Here is a 20,190-nt window from a genome sequence, read left to right on the forward strand (position 1 = left end):
TTCAGTGAAGTAGAAAAAAGACAAACAAATCCAGGTTTCTAAAGGAAAATGTGTATGGATGTAACTTCTGCAGTATTTGTTTTCCTCCAGACTGTGAAGAACGAGGTGAACGTGCCGTGTCTACGAAACTTCGTAGAGAGTTTGTATGATACCACACTGGACCTGTCCTCCAGGAAAAAACACTCTCTGGTAAGTTTCTCCCCATATTCTGTGTCATCACTGCTTATCTCTCTTCATTTCCTCTCCATTACCAACAATTGGTGAAAGCACTTACTGTAACCCCTCCAACATGTGGGCTTTTATCACTCCATAGGAAGGAGACAGGAGTGCAGTATGCAAGCACACAGCCTAGTTTTTGAAGCGGTGCCAGATGGGCAGTATTTGTTCACAGCATGGAAGCAGGGCAGTCAGCAAATTAGATGCAGTACACCGTCCTTACGAAAACAATAAAACTACTCTGTTTAATTGTCAGGACTGCAATGGAAATTCCCTTCGCCATTCCCTAAAGGTTTTAACCCTTAATATGAACAGGCAACAATTTGTGACATAGGTTTATCAAATTTTCCTAGTAACAAGATGTTTCCTAATTAATCCTTCTGATTAAAGGAGCTGTTAGTAAGTTTTGTTATTGCTACATAGCTAGCATTAGCATTAAGAGCTGTTTACTAACCAGTTTAGAAGAAACGTTGTGAGTTCAGCATCAAACTTCATTATTTTAGTCACCAACAGCTGTCTACAGTGGTGAAAAAACCAATGCCAATATTAACTAACAATGTCTCTATCACGTTTTTTCTTTTTGAAGTTAGCATGCTAACCAGCTAGCCCCGGCCGGTCACTTTCCAATATGGACTTACTGAAGCGTAACCTGCCCTGAAGACATAGCGCTGGTCATATTATAACCTCTTGTATTATAAAGACAACGATGGCTGAAGCTCTTGTCACGCGGCAATGACTACCACCCGCTCCCAGCAAGAAGCCACATCTGGTGGCAGAGAAAACTCACAAACAGGCCCTTTAAGCCATTTTTGTCTGTAATTTACTACTTTAAGTCTGATTTTCCTAAAACAAGCAAAAAAGCTGCCAACTGAGAAACATTTTTTAACTTGCTTCCAGTGTAAATGGCTTTTTCCAAACTTTTTCTCTGTTTTAGTTCTGTCACATGTATTAATTTCCTCAACATAAAGACACTAATTTCTAGAGAATTCTAGAAAAACAAGTTGATTTATATTGTTTTAAAAAAAACAGTTTTTTAAAAGGAATGGATTTGATAAGACAGAGATTTTTTGTAGTCCAGCACGGTGATGCGCCCTAGTTTTACCCCACCTTTGGGTTGTATCCCACAGCCTCTTTCATAGACTAATTTGATTACAACACAAGACATCAGACTTTGCTGTTGATGTGCCATTTGGGATATGTTCACGGGTTCATCCTGCTGTGTCCTCAGGGCTGCAGACATCTCACTCAGCCTGTATGCACGCTTTCCTCCCTTAAATTCTCAAAATACTTCAAGCAGCCCATGCATTCAAGACTTGACCCACCACTTTGCATACATACTGCTTTTACAGTGCACAGGCATGCACACAAACAAACAATAACCTGCCATGTCAGAGCTGAATGGACAGACATGTTAGGAATGAGAGTTATCTGGTGCATTCCCGTAATTGTTATTCTTTTACATTCTGAGCGCCTGAGAGAGAGAGAGAGAAGAGAAGCTGAAACGGGAGAAAGACAAATAACAAATACCGACTTTGATAAGGAGTGACAGGTAAATGTTACGCTTGTCAAACCTAGCATTTCCAAAAACCGTTCATGACAAGGGTGTACCTGGGCTCACACTGACCATTAGCAAGGCATCCGTGTTTAAGAATGATCTGCATGCAGACTTTCATGGCCTTGCCACATGATTGAACAGACTAGACAGTTAGTTCACGTTCCTGAAAGTGAACTTCATGTTGAAATGTTTCATATGTGGGTCTCCTCAATAAACTTGTAATGACATTTTTCACACTGTTGTTGTTTTACTTTTGTCCAAGAAATGAAGGGGGAAAAAAAATCTGCTCACAATTTCAAATCTGTAAATGAACTTAACGTCAGACGCAACTATTGTTCTCATGAAAGCTACTGGCAAGATAAAGCACAGAGAAAGAAGTGTTTTATTTTGTTAAACTGATCTAATTCCAGTGAGGGACACATAGATGATTAAATAAAAATAGGTTAATTGGGGATTTATAAGGCCTGAAACAAGGGGAACATGACTGTGAAAAAACTGTCAAGCTTAATCCAAATAATGTAATTGCCCATTGTAATTAAAAGATTTAGGAAGAGTTTAGAAATTAGATTTAAGATTGAATAAGTGGCTCTCAGACTTTACTTCATTGAAAGGTTGCGTGTCCACAGAGCTGGTAACCCTGAAAGAAAGTAATAAGGTGTATAGTTAATGGAGGAAACTGGTGAGGAAAACAGTCTGAATCCTTTCACCAACTGATGAACTGGATACCCTGGTACTTTACTACTTATCATCTTAAATGCCTGATGCACATATCTCCTCTCTGTCTTCTCTCCCCTCACCAGGCTCTGTATCCCCTGGTGACCTGCCTGCTGTGTGTCAGTCAGAAACAGTTCTTCCTCAGCCGCTGGCACATTTTCCTCAACAACTGCCTGTCCAACCTCAAGGTCAGCATTTCTGTCCATACCACTGCAAGTGCAAGAGTTATCGTAGTAGGGGTTATTTGTATAGATCACAACAACTATACAGTCTGTGCAATAAATTTAAGCCCTGACTTTGACAAAGTGATAAACAGTACATGCACACAACCCTGGACAAACTGCTGCGCCAGCATTATCTAATACCTCTCCAACTACAACAATCAACCATCAGTATGTATTGCCTCAAGGGAAACATTGCAGGATAAGAACAATGTGACTGATGGGAGATCATAAAGACTTCTGTACACGTTTGATTCATGATCACACTGTAAATGCAGAGAGAGCAGTGTATGTACTGAATACAATGAATTATGACGTGAATAGAAGGTACGGTATGTGAGGAATGCCTGCCAGGGTATTACTGCATTTCTTATTTGACTCAGAGGAAACTCCCGTTTTTGGGTGGAGGTATGTGAAATTTCTTCACTTGATGAAACACAACTTATTTTTGTTTTGTTGTGTTAATGCAGAATAAAGACCCCAAGATGGCACGTGTGGCTCTGGAGTCTCTCTACCGCCTGCTGTGGGTCTACATGATACGAATAAAGTGCGAGAGCAACACTGGAACACAGAGGTAACGGCCACACGTGGTTATATTCCTCACCATTTAAATGTGAGGTGTAGTTTGAGAATTGTTGTTGATGTTTTTATCAACAATATGCAGCAATAGCTTGTTACAATTACCATGAATAAATGATACTGAGACGGAAAATTATGCTTTCTTCTTAAAAGTGATGTGGAATTGATTTTTCCTCTGCCTTGTCTCTTCTTCCCTCAGTCGTCTGACGTCCATCACCTCCACTCTGTTCCCCAAAGGGAGCCGCAGCGTTGTGCCCAGAGACATGCCCCTTAATATTTTTGTCAAGATTATCCAGTTTATTGCTCAGGTGTGTATAACACTTGCACACACTCTGACGTACAGACTTTCATGATGTAGGTTGGTTCCCTCTGCTTTAGGTCAAAGGACATGAGTGATATCACTGGGAAAAAAACAACAACAACAACACTCTTTATTTACACAGTTGTAGAAACTGATCAAAAGCTTTAAAAAAAATTGATAATACAGAATTACCAAGAATGTAGGGCATCAGACATTTTTCACGTTTCACCAGAATCCATTATCAAAATTGAATACATTTCATCTAATGAAACGGTTCACCTACAGTGTGAGAGGTTGAGGTTCATTCATGGCTCTTCAAGCCTTTGTGGACTCTGCTGTCACCAAACAGCATAATTATCATTGAGCTACAGAGTGGAAGACCAGTTTATGTTTTCATGACTCAAATATAGATAAAACCGATAAGATCTTACATCTCTTGTTTTGTTTTTTTTTATTAAATTCATGATTTATTAATATAATCAGTTGTGTATTAAAGATGTCCCACGGGCGACACCACATACATCACACCGCATTAACTCTGAAATCCTCTAACACTGGTATGGTTGACCCTCTGTTCAGGAGAGACTGGATTTCGCCATGAAGGAGATCATATTTGACCTGCTGAGTGTTGGGAAACCTGCCAAAGCCTTCAGTCTCAACCCAGAGGTAAAAAATGAAAGCAGACACAGACATTCAATCATGTGCACTCAATCAACAGTGTGTCCCCGGGGCCACGTTAGGGTGAGCGTTCTAGTTTTTAAAAAAAATATATATTTGTTGTCAAGTCGGTTTTCGGTCAAACGGGGAGGTAACAGTATGCTCTCCGTTGAAGCTTTGGGACTGAAGGCGCCTCCAGAGTGAATAACCACCACCTCAGCTGTAGGCGGTGATCATATACCAGTGTGTAATATGAACAGAAACAAACCATGAAAATCTCAGCAGCTTAAAGGAGAACGCCACTTTCTTAACAGATCTGAAATCTGATGTGACTTGAGTCAGCGTAATTTTGGTTTGAAGACTTCAAGTTTGAAAATGAAAATCAGGAGGAAGTTTTTTTTTTCCTTTTTTTTTACTGTCATGATTGGTGGAGTAAAGACACAGTAACTGCAGTAAAGACTTTAAAATCACAGATGAGGTGTGTTTTGAATAATTCAGATTTCACAGTTACAGTAAAACGTATATAAATAATGAATTATATACATGTATTGTAGTAAGTTAAATTACAGACACTGTAGGATCAGTATCTAATTAGAAAAACAAATGCTTTTTTTGAGCAGCACTGAATTATTGAATGTCTTGCAGATAATCATCCCAGATAAACATTTATTTTTACAGCGATTCTGTTGTGTCTTCCAGCGTACGATGTGCGCTGCGATGTGCGTCCACTCGAATCCCGCTCGATTCTCGCCATTGCGCTTGATAAAAACACTGAGTTTCTGCCATGTAGTAAGGATGCTGACTGAGCTTTTATCTGTGTTCCAGCGGATGAACATAGGTCTGCGGGCGTTCCTGGTGATAGCAGACGCTCTGCAACAGAAAGACGGAGAGCCTCCTATGCCCAACACAGGAGCCACTCTACCTTCTGGAAACTCTCTGAAGAAGAAGAAAACTTATCTCAGCAAGACGCTCACTGAAGAGGAAGCCAAGCTAATAGGTCTGTCTGTGTCTGTAGGCATTCAAGCTGGTGTAATTCGGCTGCAGTCTTTAACTCTATGTTCTTTGTATCTCTGTTCCCCTCCAGGCATGTCCTTGTACTACTCCCAGGTACGAAAGGCTCTGGATAACATCCTCAGACACTTGGACAAGGAGGTGGGACGGTGCATGATGCTCACCAGCGTGCAGATGCTCAACAAAGAACCAGAGGACATGATCACGTATGTAACTGCAGTGCGGCAACTGAACTGTTTTTTTTCTGCTTTTTAGTGCTGAGGGTTATTCTGTTTGATTCAATAATTAAAGCTTGTTTTAAAAATGAAACACAGAAATGTCAACATGAATTTTTATTTATATTAGACAGTTCTACTGTCTGAGCTTTTGCCTGACAAATGATAATAAATATTGTTTTTCATGGTTGTAATAAATCCTTTGTGAGCTTTTGCAAACATGACTCATCTGTATTTTAAGTTTGGAAAAGTAGAAACAGGTCTTTTTTCTGAATACATGTTGTTTAACGTCTCCCTCCATCTTTGACAGTGGTGAGAGGAAGCCTAAAATCGACCTGTTCAGGACATGTGTGGCTGCCATTCCTCGCATCCTTCCTGATGGCATGTCCAAACCTGAGCTCATTGACCTGCTGTCACGGTGAGTTAAAGACACAACAATCGGGGTTTTTAAATGGTTTGTCATCACTAATCTTTTTAGAACCATACAACTTCATCAATTGATTTCATTTCTCATTTCGCCAGCATGATCTTCTTTATTCCGCTCTGTTGATGTGTTGTCATTTATCCCTCAGACTTACAGTGCACATGGACGATGAGCTTCGGCTTATTTCCCAGAACTCCCTGCAGAGCCTGTTACTGGATTTCTCAGACTGGAGGGAAGACGTCCTGTTTGGTTACACACATTTCCTTCTGCGCGAGGTATAGCTGAACTTGACATTATCCTGGAGCAACCTCGACAGTACAACAGACAATAAAAGATCATTTCTTGTGTTTGCCTTGGTTAGATGTTTGAGAGGATGAGCCTAAGGTTGCTAAAAACAGGAGTCATTATGTTACTGTTCTATCGTAGTTGGTCTTTTTACCATTTACAGAGTGATTCGTAATGATAAATAATAAATTCAGGATCACAAAATCCTAAATGTCTAAAATCCAGGTCATATTGTGGATCAACATAGAAATAAAAAGCGATCTCTCTCAAAGTTGGTTGCTGCAACAACACTTTTCTGTCTTTTTTTTAATGTGCATCTTAATTGTGTTAAACCGAAACCCATAAAACATTGCCCCTGGTTATCTCTCCATGGTTTATTATCTAAGTAGGTTGTTGTGGCTCAGCCTTGCAAAATTATCTTCTGTGCCACCAGAGGCCAATCAGAAGGAGCAGGAAAAACACAACTGGAGCGTTTCAAAAAGCGTTATCCTTTCTGAATTCACAGCATATGCCTAAAATATTGACACTGACAAGCCTTCTAACCATGTCCCTCTACTAACTATTCCAGGTCCAAGACACCCATCAGGGTCTGCAGGATGCGTCTGTGAAGCTCCTCCTCCAGCTGCTCACACAGTGGAGGTTAGCTCTGCAGCTCCAGGGGAAGATACGAGGTGGAGTTGAGGTTTGTACAGAGCAGAGCTGAGTTTAACTCGGTGTCAGGCACACTTCTGCCAACTTTTTGTTAACTCATCACAACCAAAATCTCAGAAATCACTGGTTGTTTTCATTTCTTTCCTCTTCTATGTTGGTCCGATGATGTATCGGGCCATTCAAATTACTGGTCAGACAAAGTGACTTAAAGTAGTACTTGTTACTCTTACCAACCTCTTCTGCCTCTGTGTGTTCCCTCTCCATCAGGCCAGCCCCAGACTGCCAGAGCGAAGCCCTCACTGCTCAGTGCTACATGCGGTTGAGGGCCTGGCTCTGCTGCTCCTCTGCTCATGTCAGATCAGCACGAGGAAGCTGGCGGTCGGTGTGTTAAGAGAAATCCGTTGCCTCTTCACAGCTCTGGGACATGCTGAGGTACAGTACAAGAAACTGACCATCTTCTCTCACTATATAGACACCTGTATAGATCGTTAGTGACTGGAAAAACAGATAAATATACAGTTCAATGACAAATGTAAAAGACAGCTGGTGGCAAATTGTCGCTCAACAAAGACACAGGACATGGAAATAGCTGGACTGAAGGAGAGCCATCTGACTGTAGGTGAGATTAGAGTTGTAGCACATGCAGCCTGTGAATCCTCTCACATTGTATGACGCAAATAGCTGATTCTATAAATGTCGGCCCCTCCAGGATGATGACAAACCCATGATAGAGGTCATGGATCAGCTGAGCCCAGCTGTGATGGACAGCTTTGTTCATGTGGCTGTCTCTGACTCGGTGAGTATATTTATGATTAGAGTGTACCAGTAACATTAGATCAATTATTTATATCACAATCTTCCAAATTACTGCTTTTGCTGTGATGTATTATCCTTAAATCCCCCCCCCCCCCGCTTCCACTCCTTCAGTCCACCCTGCCTCTCAGCCACCACGTCGACCTCCAGTGGCTGGTGGAGTGGACGGCTCGACTGGTGAGCAGTTCCTATGACGTGAAGAGCCCGAGCCACGTCTGGATCTTTGCCCAGTGCCTGAAGGACCCGTGGGTGCTCTGTTTGCACATCTTCTTGCGGCAGGAGCACCTGCCCAAACACTGCCCCATCGCCCTGGGATACGCCTGGCCCTACGCTTTCACACGTCTACAGCTGCTACTGCCGCTGGTTGACCCCAAGTACAAAAACACATATTGATTACATTGGACTTCTCAGACATTTGTGGCCACAGAACGATTGCTTATCATACAACAAATGATATGTGTTAAGATATCTGACCACCTACCTACTCTGCTTTTTCACCTCTTTCCACAGCAGCCCAGTGAATGCTAAGAAGACCAGCACAGCAGGCTCCAGTGACAGCTACATCTCACTGTGGCGTAACTACCTGATCCTGTGTCTAGGTGTGGCTAAGCCGAGCATCATGTCTCCCGGCCATCTCAGGGCTTCCACACCAGAGATTACAGCCACCACGCCCGACGGCAGCGTCACCTACGACAACAAGGTATGCGATTGTGCTGGGGTAAAAAAAAAAAAGATAACAAGGGTTCTTAGTAAATGTGGAAAGTTTATATTTTTGTTTTGGATTATTTTGTCATTCCCAGGCCCTGAAAAGCTTTGTAATTTGACAGATAGCCTTTGATTTTCTCTGAAATGTCAAATAAAATTGTGAAAGATGTCCATCACAATTCCAAACAGCTGTCCAATATCCAAAAATATTCAGTCTTTAATGATAAAAACAGAGACAGAGCAACAGAGAAGAGAAACATCCTCGTTTCAGCTCTAAGGGAAAATATTTAATCTATTGTTGCTCTCACCCAAAGCACTAAGAGTGTTTTTTAATCATATTTATCACAATTAATCCTATTTATGTAGATTCATATAGATGTTTATAGATTTTGATCAATTTTAGATTTAATTTAAAACTTGACGTTCACAGTTACAGTATCAATATTTATGACTTCATATGTGTCATCCTGATCTATGTGTGTGTATTTTCTTTCTGTTGCTCAGGTGATAGGCACTCCCTCAGTAGCCTGGCTTTTAAAACAGCTCGTGCCGCTGATGAGAGCTGAGAGTCTGGAGATCACAGAGTCTCTGGTGCTGGGCTTCGGATGCACAAACGCTCTGGTCTTCAGGTACTGGATCCAGGAACATGCATAAATACACACCTACAAGAGCACACACACAACTTGCACTTGACATGTTAGACAGGTGGCAAATTCTGTTTTTACATACAAAATATTGCAAATAATTAGTTTATTGGGAAAAGTGATTTTCTGATTTAATGCTCAGATGACTGTTCAAGAATCATAAAACAGTTGTTTTCTGTTGCTGTGTGACCCAGGCCTCTTCTTCTGTGGCTTTTGCTTTGACAAAGAGCAAGCACACACATAGGATAGATTTTAGATTACAACAGAAAATGGATGATGTACTGGAATGAGAGTCTTTATATTTTACATAAGAAAGACATGATTCATTACTCAGTTTTACACTGCCTTCATCTATTACTTAATCCCATCCATCTGTACATTCTCTTCATAACTGAGATGAGCTCCATACCTCCGTGATATTCAGAGAAAAAAAAATCCAGCACTGATCTACAAGGGAATTATTAGAGGGACAGAGACGTATCACTTTTTCTTTTCAAAATACAGTGGTTCCATTGTGAAGGAGGTATTTCATTTTGAAAGAGATCATCTATTTTTAACCTGAAATGTTTTCCAAAAGGGCGCTCATTGTTATCAGAGGGATTTAGTTCTCCCAAGACAGATTTTTTTCTAACGTTACTTTGGTTGAAGATTAGTGGTTTTTAGGGCATGTGACATTTGGGTTTGCACAAGATAGATATCTGTTACAAACCACACTGTTCCCTTAAATCAGACCGTCCTTTATGTCCATGGACGGAAGATTTGATCCGTTTTATTTAGCAGCAGGGCAGTGAGGCAATCAGTTGATTTTTGCTCCCCTCTGATCCTGTGTCTGCAGGGAGCTAGTTGAAGAACTCCATCCATTGATGAAAGAAGCACTGGAACGCAGGCCTGAGGTAACACACACACACACACACACACACACACAGAGAGAAACACATTGACTTTATTGATCTAGGACAGGAAATAGTGAGAATATATTTCAGGTGAAGTATCAGTTATTAAGGGTGTATTATAGTATATCTGTAATGTAGGCCTGTAGCTATTAGAGATGTTTTCCATAAGTAAATCATTTATTATTTATGAAAATGGATTCATAGATTATGGATTATTTATTTTAACCTATATATATATATATATATATATATATATATATATATATACATTTATGTATTTTTTTAATTTATTATTATTTCAGATGCAGAAATAAGATTGTTTGTAAAAGGACTTGATGTGGTGTTCACTGAGTGTTGATCATGCTCCCTAGTATGCAGTATAGTAAACTGAAAACCTGCTTTCAGAACAAGAAGCGCAGAGAGAGGAGGGATCTTCTCAGACTGCAGCTGCTCAGGATCTTTGAGCTGTTGGCCAATGCAGGAGTCATCAGTGACAGGTAGCACACCAAAGGCCTATGCAACTTAACCGTAATAATTCATGCTTTTACCTGCCAATATACACATGTATCATTCCCTGTGTAGCGTGGAAGATCTCTACCGTTACCATAATTAGATTTCCTTCTCCTCCTCTACAGCACCAATGGAGCACTGGAGCGTGATTCCCTGGCACTGGGTGCCTTGTTCCTTGAGTATGTGGATCTAACCCGGATGCTTCTGGAGGCTGAGAACGAGAAGGAGCTGGACGTGCTGAAAGACATCAGAGCCCATTTCAGCGGGATGGTGGCCAATCTCATTCAGTGTGTTCCCGGTAAATCATTTTATTCCTCTTTTATGGTATTATACTGTATATCATAACACTGTACATTTATATTTCAGGAGTAGTAAATTCAGTCATCGTGACTTTAGTGGTGTTCTGCAGCCACAAACAAATTTAAATGCCAGACAGTACAAATGGTCATAGATTACGAATGTAAATTTAGATTTCTATAAAAGTCTGTCCCCTAGTTGACCCTCCCTGGCTCTCTTTCTCCCACACTCACCATCTGTGCAGTCCACCACAGGCGCTTCCTCTTCCCTCAGCAGTCTCTGAGACACCATCTCTTCATCCTCTTCAGCCAGTGGGCTGGACCCTTCAGTGTCATGTTCACTCCCCTCGATCGTTACAGTGACCGCAACCACCAGATCACTCGCTACCAGTACTGTGCTCTCAAGGTAAGTGACACCCAAACCCAAACCACCACACAGCAGGAGTTATCTGTCACTATTTTTTCCTTTCATTGTGTTTTACAAAGAACTTTAATTCAACTCAACTTTTCTTACCTAGGCTATGTCAGCAGTTCTGTGTTGCGGCCCAGTGTTTGACAATGTGGGTCTCTCTACTGACGGATATCTCTACAAATGGCTTGACAACATCTTGGCATGCCACGACCTACGGGTATGTCCACGTTTTGATCTACTGTTGCCTCTAACTTGTTGCACAGCAGCTTTTCTAATATGTTTTCTTTCTCCTGATAAATTGATTTAATTAAAATGTAGCACTTTAGCAGGAAGTTATTATTCAAATGTCAGTTTTGATGTACACTGTTGCTTATTTTGAGCTAGTTCCTATCTGTGGATTAGTCCCATTACATGATGACATGTTTGCCATAGGTGCATCGTCTGGGCTGTGAAGTGGTGATTCTGCTCTTAGAACTGAACCCAGACCAAATTAACCTGTTCAACTGGGCCGTGGACCGTTGCTTCACTGGATCTTACCAGCTGGCATGTGGCTGCTTCAAGGCCATCGCCACTGTCTGCGGTAACAGGTAGGGAATCATGCATTGGTTACAATCTGCCCTGCTGATGTTTTCACTTTCAAGACACTGAAAACGTACCAGTTCCACCAGTTTATTTAAATGATACACACTTATTTACTTTGTCTAGTTTTATTAGTCTTATGGTGTTATTATCTGAACTACAATTTAATCAGCTAGATCATACAATGTACATATTAAAAAGCACATAATCTTCACCCTGTTGTTGTCCACACTGTTTTCATTTGAATCAGCAACAAATGACCATTTCCCTTATTTCTCCAGGAATTACCCATGTGACCTAGTGACCTTGCTCAACCTGGTGCTGTTCAAAGCCTCAGACACCAGCAGAGAAATATATGAGATATCCATGCAGCTGATGCAGGTACATTCACACACACACACACACACACACACAGCACACAAAAGACAAAGACACGGATCCAATATTACAGATTTATTAATTCCACATGAAGGGGTGGGAAGGAGAACAAAGGATAAAAAACCCAATACTTGCATTTTGACTGTTAAATAAATGGCATGTCTGCAGGTGCTGGAGTCGAAGCTGTGTGCGTACTCGAAGCGGATGGTGGAGCAGAAGCCTGGTAATATTTTGTATGGAACACACGGCCCCCTGCCTCCCCTCTACAGCGTCAACCTGTCTCAGCTCTCCATCCAGCTGGCCAGCATGTACCCAGAGCTCACTCTGCCTCTTTTCTCAGGTAAATATTTTGATGAGGAATATTCGCACAGGTTATACAGTGGAATACTTTTGTGTCACAAAGCACAAGATACTGGGGTACAGGGCCAAGGCTAGAATCCTATTATATTTATATCCTAATTGCAGGAGTAACTCCACTCCCCAACCCTTTATCTCACCCTTCACTATCATGTTTCAACAGCAAACACTGCATACCAAATTAAAGAAACAGAGAAGCTCCCAAAGTGTTGCTCTATTGTGATATTATGGTCAGATGTGCTGAATCGTTGAACCTGCACTTTCACTATTCTCCCTGAGACAAATGTTAAATTGGCTCCCGGTGTGTTTCTCCTGTTCTTGAACACATGTACAAAATGCTCAGTTTCCTCACGGCCCTTTAAACATTCATTCCTCTTGACTATTCTTTTCACCTGCGCAGAGGTGAGCCAGCGTTTCCCCACCACCCACCCCAACGGCAGACAGATAATGCTATCCTACCTGCTACCCTGGCTTAGTAACATCGAGCTAGTGGACACGGGGCTCCTACCCCCTGCCTCGAGCCCCTGCACACCAGAGGAAGAACCTCGCGGTCAGGGACAGGGCATGTCCCCAAGTCTGAGGGGTAACGGCTGGGGATCCCTGCAGGCGACCTCGCTGGTGCTCAACAACCTCATGTTCATGACTGCTAAGGTGGGAAGCCCTTTTTGTGCTTGTTTGTGAAATGACTCTTTCCCCAGTGGCATCTCCTGCCCTTCAACTGGATTTTTTTTCTCTTTACATCATCAGTATGGAGACGAGGTTCCCGGCCCTGAGATCGAGAACGCCTGGAACGCTCTGGTTTCCAACGAGAGGTGGAGCAACAACTTACGGATCACCCTGCAGTTCCTTATAAGCTTGTGCGGAGTCAGCAGTGATACCACACTGTTGCCTTATGTAAGTTTTCAGTGATTTATCGGTAAAATATAATGAAACGTTAATGACTGATACAAAGATAATGGGGGTATTACATTTTATGATAACAAATACGTCGAGATAAATATGAGGAAAACCAATTAATGCTGTATATTTGTATCTATTTTAGATCAAGAAGGTGGTGATCTACTTGTGTCGCAACAACACGATCCAGACTATGGAGGAGCTCCTGTTTGAGCTGCAGCAGACTGACCCTGTCAACCCAGTGGTCTTGCACTGTGACAACCCCCCATTCTATCGTTTCGCTGCCAGCAACAAAGCCTCCACCTCACAGACAGGTGAGAAAGTTCCTGTCCTCTTTTTTTCATCTCTACACTGACCTCCCTTATAACCTCGCAGCTTTTTATGTGACAGATGTGACAGTTCTGTATTTCTGAAGATGATCCTTAATGTCTCTTGTGTGTAGGCACCACCTCCAGCAGTAACACCGTGGTGGCCGGTCAGGAGAACCTGCCGGACACAGATGAGAACAAGCTGGTCAGAGAGGAAGAGCGGTTAGTATTGATACATTTTTGTAAACTTGTACTGACATTAATTTTATTGCAAGCAGATATAAATAGGCCATCATCATATTAGATTTTTGGAATAAAACTGTACACTGTGTGATTCTGTAAACTCTGAATTTCACTGTTGATGTCATTCATGTTATCACAGTAGGGCCAGGGCTCACAACAGACTGGAGTCTCGCTACAGCAACAGCTCTGGGGGATCCTACGAGGACGAGAAGAGTAAGTCGTCTCGGTTCTCATGAGAATGAATGTACGAACCTGCCGGACTTGTACAATGTGTCCTCACACACACAGCCCAAGGGGACTCACAGCTGTCTGTTATTTAGAGAGAGCTCCAGGATATGGATTCTTCCTGTCAGTCAGTAATGTTCCCCACTTCAGCCTAAGATGCTTATTTTTATTGTCACAAATCTCCTCCACACCTACATACTGTAAATGGACAGATTGACAGCTTTTATGATGCGACTGACAGGGATTGTACTTAAGTGTAAACTAGCTCAAAACTTGGCCAAGTCCCACCACGCTCCCTATGACACAAATACTAGGTCGACCACAGTGATAATACTTAGTCTATCTTCAGCGAGCATATGTGTTGGGAAGCTTCCAGGTATGAGTCTGCTGCTGTTGTCCTCATGTGACTAAGCAGGGCTGTAACCAGCCAAGTACAAGGTTGGGTAAGTTTCTAAACCATGGCAGCTAGTTACTTTTTAATGTTATCAAGAACTTTAAAAAGCCTGCCTCACCCAAATGCCTCAGTTGTATATAAAGGTTTGGGCATTACTGTTTTTTTTGGTGATCTAAATTCATGATATAGAAATTAACAGTGCATTAACATTTGTGTTTTCTGCTGTTTGCTGCAGGAGTTGTGTTTACTTTACTTTGTCCTTTACAAAGAAAAGTTGAACATATTGGGAAATACACTTATTCACTTTCTTGCCAAAAGTAATGTAAAGCTAGATGATCTCTGTCTGCTAAGCATGAGGCTAGTGGAACCCGGCAGCTAATTTAGCTTAGCATCAATACTGGAAACAAGGGGAAACAGTTAGCCTGGCTTTCTCCAAGGATAACAAAATCCACCTATCAGCACCTCTATATATATTATGTCTTGTATGTTTAATTTAAACAAAAACCAAACTAAAAATATTATATTAAAATTTTACAAAGTTACTGGTTACGTTTTATGCCACTGTTTAGTCCCAATTTAGTCACATTTAGTTTGAATGTGCTTTTTTGTTGTGGTTTATAAGTAACCTGTAACTTGAGCTGTTTGTCAGTGCTTTGAGAAGCTTGTGCTTGACAGTCTAAGCTCAGTGTATGTTTGAACAGGTATAATTAAAGTGCATGCCCCATGTGTATGTGATATAGGTTATATATTTTTTATTGACGAAATGTTTTTGTAGGTGACCCACTCCCACCATATGCTGGTTGGCTACTGAGTGTTCTGGAGACCAACCGTCCTCAGCCGTTACCCATGCCCGTTAACGGAGGCTGCTGGGCTCCTCTGGTTGACTACCTCCCAGAAACCATCACACCAAGAGGACCGCTGCATAGGTATACACAAACAAACCTAACATGAATACACACCGTACAGACAGTCTTCTCTGAAACAACCACAAAAGCAGCACACAGAAAACAGGCTCATATTTAGACCAGTGATGTTACTATCAGCTGCAAATCAGCAGAGTCAGCAAAGTGAGGTATTCTCTCACAAAGAGTAGTCACACCTCCTCACAGATGGTCTGATAATCTCCAGCCCAGAATGAAACCCAGCCAGCTCGCTCCGCCTCTGCTATGTAGAGAATGAATATTAGAGGGGATTTACTCATTTATCACTTCCCCCTCTCTTGACACCTCAAAAATCATTAATTAAATGAGATTCAGGTTAGATTCATGATGCATACATTACAGGAGAGCAGGTTGTCATGTTAATTGCCATTCGTTTCTAAGATGGAGTGTGTTTTTGTGCAATCTATCACTTAATTGTCAGTTGCCTCAATTGCTCACACAGAGCTGGTAAAACCAATAAGATCCAGGTTTTCTCCTGAATGTACTTGTCTTTATGATTTTTCTCTATATTGAATTGGCTGAAGGAGGGAGTTTGTTTCTGATTAATACTTTATACTGAAGTAAAAGAGAACAGAATCAGTGACAGACAAGTCATTGCTCCAAGAAGCTGCATGGAGGCTGATTGATGTCACATGGGCATAAACCCAAGCTTTGAAGGATGGACCACCCCACAGCCCATGGAAGGAGCAAGTATTGTTGATTTTATTGTGCTCTCACTAGATCTGCGTGTGTTTTCGGTCCTCAGGTGTAACATCGCAGTGATCTTCATGACTGAAATGGTTGTGGACCACAGCGTGAGAGAAGACTGGGCTTTACACCTGCCCCTGCTACTACATGCCCTGTTCTTGGGTAGGCATACACAACACACACACACACACACACACACACACACACACACACACACACACACACGCTTTAGCTGGTTAATCTTGGAAAGAGAAGAAGGAAAGTAGACGCACACACTTGTCAGTTTTTGACCAGATGGTTTTTATAGAATAAGCTGTTATTTTGTGAAAAAGCAGACCAACCGTCTCCGGCCTGTCTTTCTCTTATCTGCCAATGAGAGAACAGGACTAAAAGGAACTTAAACTAAAAAGATACGATCAAAAATCATTGCTCATTGTCCCTCCATACATGGCGGTCACACACCTGCGCATACACACTAAAAATAACCTTGAGGTGTGTCGTGTCTTTTCTGTGATGTTCAGTGAGCTCATAGCGTGACAGTGTGAGGTTTTATCTCCATCCCACGTAGAAACACATTTCAGGACAGACCGTTCTCTTGAGTCACCACAGACACATTCCCCAGGGCCTGCATTTCTCACCAGCCACCACTGTATGATCTAACACATGGATACATACCTGACGTAAGCTGTGCAGATATGTATTATTATGCATTCTGCATATTCAGCATACTAGCCCTCAAGTTCATGCTGTTTACCATCATCCCATCTGGGTTACTGTGCGCACAAAGTTTTCTAAGAATCCATGTTGTATTGTTTCATGAATTTTTTACAAGGAGTGTTTTGGGAGAAATGTTTTATTTATATTACCTACTGTCCATAAGAAAAAGAAGATACTACCTCCCTTGTTGGGTGTTGTCATAGCAATCAGTGAAGCACAACAAACCATTAAACAAACTGTACACCAACATCTCTGGGCACAGCAACAGTAATTAGCGTTTTAAGTAATTAGGTTAGGTTAATTAAGTAATTCTGCTTTGTGTGCAGAATCCTATAATCCTGTTGTAGTCATCTTACCGGATGTGTATTTTATCAATCAGGTCTGGACCACTACAGACCAGAGGTATATGAACACAGCAAACGCCTCCTCCTCCACCTCCTCATTGCCCTCTCCTGCAACAACAACTTCCAGGTCAGAGTGGGATCCTAACACTTGTTATTATTATGACTTGTTAAACTGAATTAACATTACACCACAGATAGTGACAATGGAAATCATTTCATACACCCATCAATGGGGCTTTGGCCAAATTGAATGAACCCCCGTCTTTTTGTGTTTCCAGGTAATAGCCTCAGTTCTGATGCTGACGAGAGAGATCAGTGACAACAAGACCCTCACCATTAAGTCCAGCTACCACACAGAGTACCAGCAGTCACGTAAGTAGAAAATACTCAACTTGCAAATACACATTTGCCAATGTATGGAATTTTTCAATCAGTTTTCACGTGGGAACTAATAAAAAGTTGCAGAAACAGTACAGTACATAACAACACGATAACGCTACAGAGCAGTATATTAATAGTACAATTACTTGTGTATACACTATCATCATGTTCCCTTAGATGCTCCTGACTTCCTGAGAGAGTGGCAGGCATCTCCAGTGGTGGACTCGGGCCTCAGCTCCACCTCCAACTCATCCTCTGCCAGTCTGGGTGGCGGCAGCACTGCTGGCAGTGTTGGAAATTTACCCCTTGTAACACCTGATGACCTGGAGGACCTTGAAGATACGCCCAATGAAACGGATGAGAAGACAAACAAACTCATTGAGTTCCTCTCCACCAGGTACGCAAACAGATTTTTGAGCAGGTGCGTGTGTGTGTACGTGTGAAAATCTCACTGTGGTGCACGCTGTGTGCACAGTGCACATGTGTAAGTGCTCGTGTAACATGTATGTGGTGCTACTGGTGGTGGGTATACAGTGCCTGGAGTACTGTGTTGTCGTTGCTCAGAGCGTTTGGGCCGCTGTGGGTGCACGAGGACATCACACCAAAGAATCCCAACTCCAAGAGCACGGAGCAGCTCTCCAACTTCCTGCGCCACGTCATATCTGTTTTCAAGGAGTCCAAGTCTGGTGAGAAACCGCTCATGTTAATGCCAAATGCCTTTCAGTGAAAAACAGAAATATCAGGGCTCACTTACTACCTTATGAATCACGTGTAGCATCTCTGAAAATCCATTTGCAAATGTTGAAATCCCTCCTCTGTGTCCTGCCATGAAGTAATCCTCCAGACTGAAGGAGAAATCCAACACATAATGACTTTTTAATCATTTATGTTGTTCATTAAAAGTAATAACCCTTATCTCCAAAAATGTAGCAATAATTGATTCATGACAAAACTACGTACGTGTGTCACTTCATGTGTCATCTGTTGATACAGACTTCCACCTGGAGCAGGAGCTGAGCGACGTGGCTTTACAGACAGCCCTGTGCAGCTCCTCGCGCCACTACGCTGGCCGCTCCTTCCAGATCTTCAGAGCCCTCAAGCAGCCAATCAACAACCACGCCGTCTCCGACCTGGTGTCGCGGCTGGTTGAGGTGGTGGGAGAACATGGAGATGAGGTGCAGGTAAATGAGTGATGAGAGGTTGGGGACAGTAGAGGAGAGAGCTGGGCTGGCACAATGTTAGATGATATGATGATGAGAATCTATGTTGAGCTTGTTTAATCCGACAACACGTGTGTTTCAGGGCTATGTGATGGAGGTACTGTTGACGCTGGAGTCAGTGGTGGTGAATCTAGCAGAATGTCTGAAAAACAGCGACCTTATGGCAGCTCTAACCAGGTAGGCCTCTGCTCTTTATGTATATTGCTCAAAGCTATTTCACTTTGCTGGGGATTTGATACAGGAACACCATATTCATCACATACAACCATCATTTCTTTACTGTGTTTGACACACAGGACGTCCTCACCAGACTTTGTGACTAGTGACAAACTGATGAACAGAAAGAGCACAGGTCAGTTGAACTTCCCTGGCCCGGGATTTGTTGGACTGTCATCGCAACGGCATCAGCGCTCCTACTCGGTCCCCAAGAAGTTTGGCGAGTGTGGCAACCAGTCGTGTGATCCTCCTCGCAGCGCAACTCTGGATCGCATACAGGCAAGAGAGGAAGATTCGTGTTTGTTTCAGACACTTGATGCTTGAGGAGAACACAGAACATCTCACTCATGCTGTGTTTAAAACTGTTTAAAAATATGCTGACAATATGACTATAGTTAAGATATGAGTGGGAGTAAACTCAATTTCACAGACAATGTTGATGCTATATTTAACAAAGTTTATTTCTTATCAGGAAATTTACAGGTTTTGGTGTCAGTGGAAATGTTTTGGAACGAGTGTATGTCTGCGTGATATCTAGACTGGTTATCTCAGTCTAATCTCAGTCTTCTATGGTAACCTGACGGTGGCAAATAAAAACAAACAGGCTGGTTGCAAAACCAGCTAGGAAAATTGTAGGTTAGCAGCAAAGATGATTAGATGCTTTGTATGATACTGCTACGTGTAGGAAAGCTTTGTCTATTCCTAATGACACTGAACACCCCCTCTATTCTGAGTTAATGCCCTGTGGCAGATGTTATCTCTGTTATGTTACCTCTGAAAACAACAACATGTGTAAAGGATCCTTTGTAGCAAATACAACCAACATAATGAACCAACAGTACCAGAATATGTTGATGGATCGTTTTACATACTGTATGACTGTATTAACTGCTGACTGTATTAACTGCTGTATGTGTGTATTTCCTGCCATAGTGGGGAACTAAAGATCTATTCTTTATTTAATTTTCTCCTTACAGGCCTGCAACAGTCACGGCCTCTCCCGATCAGGAAGAACCCCCGGCTCCTGCTCATCGTCGACCAATAGAATCGATCCCAGCGTTCTATCGGATCCTGCCCACGTTTCCCATCCGTCGTCGATACTGGCCACAGTCTTCTGGGTGGCGGTGTCTCTCATGGAATCAGACTTTGAGTTTGAATATCAGATGTCACTTCGCCTTGTTCACAAACTGCTGTCAAAGGT

General features: G+C 42.1%; 1 protein-coding gene across 2 annotated transcripts in view; it reads left to right on the forward strand.

Annotated features, from left to right (window-relative positions):
* fryb (furry homolog b (Drosophila)) overlaps positions 1-20,190 on the forward strand; it is a 51,831-nt gene that overhangs the window by 20,241 nt on the left and 11,400 nt on the right. For both annotated transcript variants that reach the window (XM_087176711.1, XM_087176712.1), the window contains exons 10-47: positions 91-189; positions 2,572-2,673; positions 3,177-3,280; positions 3,485-3,593; positions 4,166-4,252; positions 5,069-5,240; positions 5,328-5,460; positions 5,780-5,887; positions 6,042-6,168; positions 6,747-6,860; positions 7,097-7,261; positions 7,539-7,625; positions 7,757-8,016; positions 8,153-8,342; positions 8,852-8,976; positions 9,827-9,884; positions 10,290-10,381; positions 10,520-10,692; positions 10,936-11,096; positions 11,209-11,319; positions 11,535-11,689; positions 11,963-12,062; positions 12,228-12,399; positions 12,817-13,067; positions 13,164-13,310; positions 13,459-13,627; positions 13,756-13,843; positions 14,004-14,077; positions 15,259-15,409; positions 16,170-16,273; positions 17,208-17,299; positions 17,451-17,544; positions 17,731-17,950; positions 18,118-18,239; positions 18,547-18,734; positions 18,856-18,950; positions 19,070-19,268; positions 19,967-20,188. In XM_087176711.1, coding sequence (XP_087032837.1) covers positions 91-189; positions 2,572-2,673; positions 3,177-3,280; positions 3,485-3,593; positions 4,166-4,252; positions 5,069-5,240; positions 5,328-5,460; positions 5,780-5,887; positions 6,042-6,168; positions 6,747-6,860; positions 7,097-7,261; positions 7,539-7,625; positions 7,757-8,016; positions 8,153-8,342; positions 8,852-8,976; positions 9,827-9,884; positions 10,290-10,381; positions 10,520-10,692; positions 10,936-11,096; positions 11,209-11,319; positions 11,535-11,689; positions 11,963-12,062; positions 12,228-12,399; positions 12,817-13,067; positions 13,164-13,310; positions 13,459-13,627; positions 13,756-13,843; positions 14,004-14,077; positions 15,259-15,409; positions 16,170-16,273; positions 17,208-17,299; positions 17,451-17,544; positions 17,731-17,950; positions 18,118-18,239; positions 18,547-18,734; positions 18,856-18,950; positions 19,070-19,268; positions 19,967-20,188 — 5,220 coding nt within the window. The remainder of the gene's footprint in view (positions 1-90; positions 190-2,571; positions 2,674-3,176; positions 3,281-3,484; positions 3,594-4,165; positions 4,253-5,068; positions 5,241-5,327; positions 5,461-5,779; positions 5,888-6,041; positions 6,169-6,746; positions 6,861-7,096; positions 7,262-7,538; positions 7,626-7,756; positions 8,017-8,152; positions 8,343-8,851; positions 8,977-9,826; positions 9,885-10,289; positions 10,382-10,519; positions 10,693-10,935; positions 11,097-11,208; positions 11,320-11,534; positions 11,690-11,962; positions 12,063-12,227; positions 12,400-12,816; positions 13,068-13,163; positions 13,311-13,458; positions 13,628-13,755; positions 13,844-14,003; positions 14,078-15,258; positions 15,410-16,169; positions 16,274-17,207; positions 17,300-17,450; positions 17,545-17,730; positions 17,951-18,117; positions 18,240-18,546; positions 18,735-18,855; positions 18,951-19,069; positions 19,269-19,966; positions 20,189-20,190) is intronic.

This window comes from Seriola lalandi, unplaced genomic scaffold (assembly GCF_002814215.2).
Source record: "Seriola lalandi dorsalis isolate HSWRI2012SDOR001 ecotype SW California unplaced genomic scaffold, Sedor1 jcf7180002054567, whole genome shotgun sequence".
Taxonomy (NCBI): domain Eukaryota; kingdom Metazoa; phylum Chordata; class Actinopteri; order Carangiformes; family Carangidae; genus Seriola; species Seriola lalandi.